This window comes from Myotis brandtii, unplaced genomic scaffold (assembly GCF_000412655.1).
Source record: "Myotis brandtii unplaced genomic scaffold, ASM41265v1 scaffold5, whole genome shotgun sequence".
NCBI lineage: Eukaryota > Metazoa > Chordata > Mammalia > Chiroptera > Vespertilionidae > Myotis > Myotis brandtii.
In genome coordinates this window covers 2,241,691-2,244,379 of record NW_005369060.1, presented here as the reverse complement: position 1 = coordinate 2,244,379, position 2,689 = coordinate 2,241,691, and the positions used below count along the sequence as shown (strand labels likewise).

The following is a 2,689-nucleotide window of genomic DNA, read 5'->3' as shown; positions in this document are numbered from 1 at the left end:
GATCCCGGAACGCCCCCAGCCACTCTGGGCCTACATGCGCAGGCGCCGAGCGGCCAGGGGTGGGGCGGGAACATCCCCAGGACTCAGGCGCTCCGAGCTGGTGCGCACACAAGTGGCTGGGGGTGGGGCGGGAACGTCCTCCGCAGTGAGCGAGCAGACAGCAGGGCCCTGCTTGCCCTTGGCCATGGCAGCAAGGGGCAAGCAGTCCCCCGCAGGGCCCCCACAGAGAGCAGACACCAAGGCCTATGGCGGCATCAAACAGGCAGGTCCACAGAGAGCAGAGAACCACGGGGAGCAGGCCTAAACCGTCAGTAGGATATCCCCTGAGGGCTCCCAGATTGGAGAGGGTGCAGGTCAGGCTGAGGGACACTCCCCCCCGCCCCATGCATGAATTTTGTGCACCGGGTCCCTAGTAAAATACAATAACACTCACCTTACTTTCAAAAAGATGGTTATAGGCTGTAACCAAATGGTCCTTGTTAGCTGTCTTGGCCACATTTTTAATGTTTCCTAATAACTTATGTTCTGCAAGAAACTATAAAGAAAAAAGCTGGTTAGTCAAAACAATTTTCCTCATATAAGAAGGGTCTAAAATTACAAAATGATCTTTATATTAGTCATTGTTTTCAATAGTACTACTAATGATGGAAAAAATATTGTATTTTATACCATACTTCGTAACAAAAAAATTTAAAGAAGATTGATAAAAACATAGAGTACTTGTAAGATTTACAAGCCTAGGACTGTAATATTATACTGTGAGTGCTGTATCAGAGCTCACAGAAAAGCACATTGATACAGCAAGCACACTTTGGTAACTGGGCAAGCTGCTCCTAGCACAATGGGAGCCTCCAGCCATATTAGGCACAGCTATCTCGCCATATCTGTCACCCATTCTTGGCAGGCTGAGCAGCACTGCTACACAATGTTGGATATACAGTGGTTACATTTATGGGCTGTGGAGTTAGAACATCGGGGTTAAAATCCTAGCTGGTTTTTAGACAAGGGACTAAGCTTTACTAAAGACTCAGTTTCTATATCATAGTGGAAGATTAGTCACAGCATGTATGTCAGAGGGTTGTTGTAAGGATAATCCACAACAGAATTACCTTTCTCTCAAATATAAGACTAAATTGGTAAATGGACACCAAAATACTATTAAAATATCAAGTCATCAAAATTATTTAACTTCAATTTAAAATCATGTAATATGGGGATTTTAATGCTTCCTTTCTGTCTTGTGGTCTTGCTTGATTCCTCATTTTCTTTTTGTTGTTCTCTGACTCTTTGAACCTTCTGATAAAGCAATTTTTCTAATACTATTCTACGGTATTTTTTTCTCTGCCACTCCTAGAGAAATGTTCTAAATGATAAAGGCTGATGGGGAAAGGCTACTTTAATTAAACAGAAGTAATCACTTGCTTTAGCACTCTTGTGATTTCTTTAGAAAATGTTCCAAATATCCAACATATAAATGTCTCCTTGATATCTTATGATCAATAAACTGATGAATATCAAGTACAGGTTTAAGTATGTGTGTGAACAGTGGAGAATAAGCACTTAAAAGAACGTTATAGCCCTGACCGGTTTGGCTCAGTGGATAGAGCGTTGGCCTGTGGACTGAGGAGTCCCAGGTTCGATTCGGGTCAAGGGCATGTACCTTGGTTGTGGGCACATCCCCAATAGGGGGTGTGCAGGAGGCAGCTGATCGATGTTTCTCTCTCATCCATGTTTCTAACTCTCTATCCCTCTCCCTTCCTCTCTGTAAAAAATCAATAAAATATATTTTAAAAAAAGAACGTTATAAAAATATCTCCAAGTCTCTTGAAATTAGCCAGTTTTACATTAGATACCACATTGGGATGATGTGTTTACAAGAAATTTGATGGAGCACAGTATTGAGGGATAACATGCTACTAGATGATATGCCTACTCTATTCTAGTTGAAATATGAATTGGTTTAAAATAATTCCACTAAAATGGTAAAACGGTATCCCTGGACCACCGTCTTTCTTTTTCATCCTTGTAGCCCCAAACACTGAGCACAGCTCTTGCTGTAGATGCACCAATTATTTACTGATGTCAAGACGCTTGTTCAGGAGCATGGAGATGGGAGTTGGAGAATCATCCTACTCCCCTCCAAGTGAAAATCTACAATCTTCCTAAAGAACCCAGAAACAATATTTCTAAATGCTAGCTTAGAAGTGCATAAGAAAATTGTAGAGAAACCAGATAGAGACTGCTGCTTCTATCTGATAGGGGGCGATGCCGCGGGCATAACCAACTGGACAGTCGTTCAACAATTCAAGACGTAGGAATGGTCTTAATTTCTGAAGGAAAAAAGTCTGAAGAAATTACTTGTGACCAGACATGGTTAAGATGGAGACTAAGCTGAAAAAACGCAGGGCGTACCCTGTAAAGAATGAGAAAATAGACTTCTTAGCTTGTTTATAACAACGGGAGGCCGCTGTACATGAATTGCACATAGAAGTCCACAGTGTAAAGATGAAAAGGTCATGTAAAGAGTTCGTGTTTTTAAAAGTTAAAAGCGAAAGCTACGAATTTTTTTAAAAAATCACATGCATTAGTGTTCAGTATTAGGAACTGATGAGAAAAGCAAGTCGCACACATGGTTCCCACCGAAATCCCGTCCGTCCCAGGTCCCTAACGGCCCCCGCCCCGCTCCCCG

The 2,689-nt window shown here is 42.3% G+C and overlaps 1 protein-coding gene across 1 annotated transcript in view; it reads right to left on the bottom strand.

The window, feature by feature from the left end:
• Positions 1-2,689, bottom strand: part of FKBP3 (FK506 binding protein 3, 25kDa) — a 19,136-nt gene that overhangs the window by 15,179 nt on the left and 1,268 nt on the right. The window contains exons 2-3 of the mRNA XM_014548186.1: positions 2,630-2,682; positions 434-535 (exon numbers count right to left, since the gene is read on the bottom strand). Of these exons, the coding sequence (XP_014403672.1) occupies positions 434-535; positions 2,630-2,682 (155 nt within the window). The remainder of the gene's footprint in view (positions 1-433; positions 536-2,629; positions 2,683-2,689) is intronic.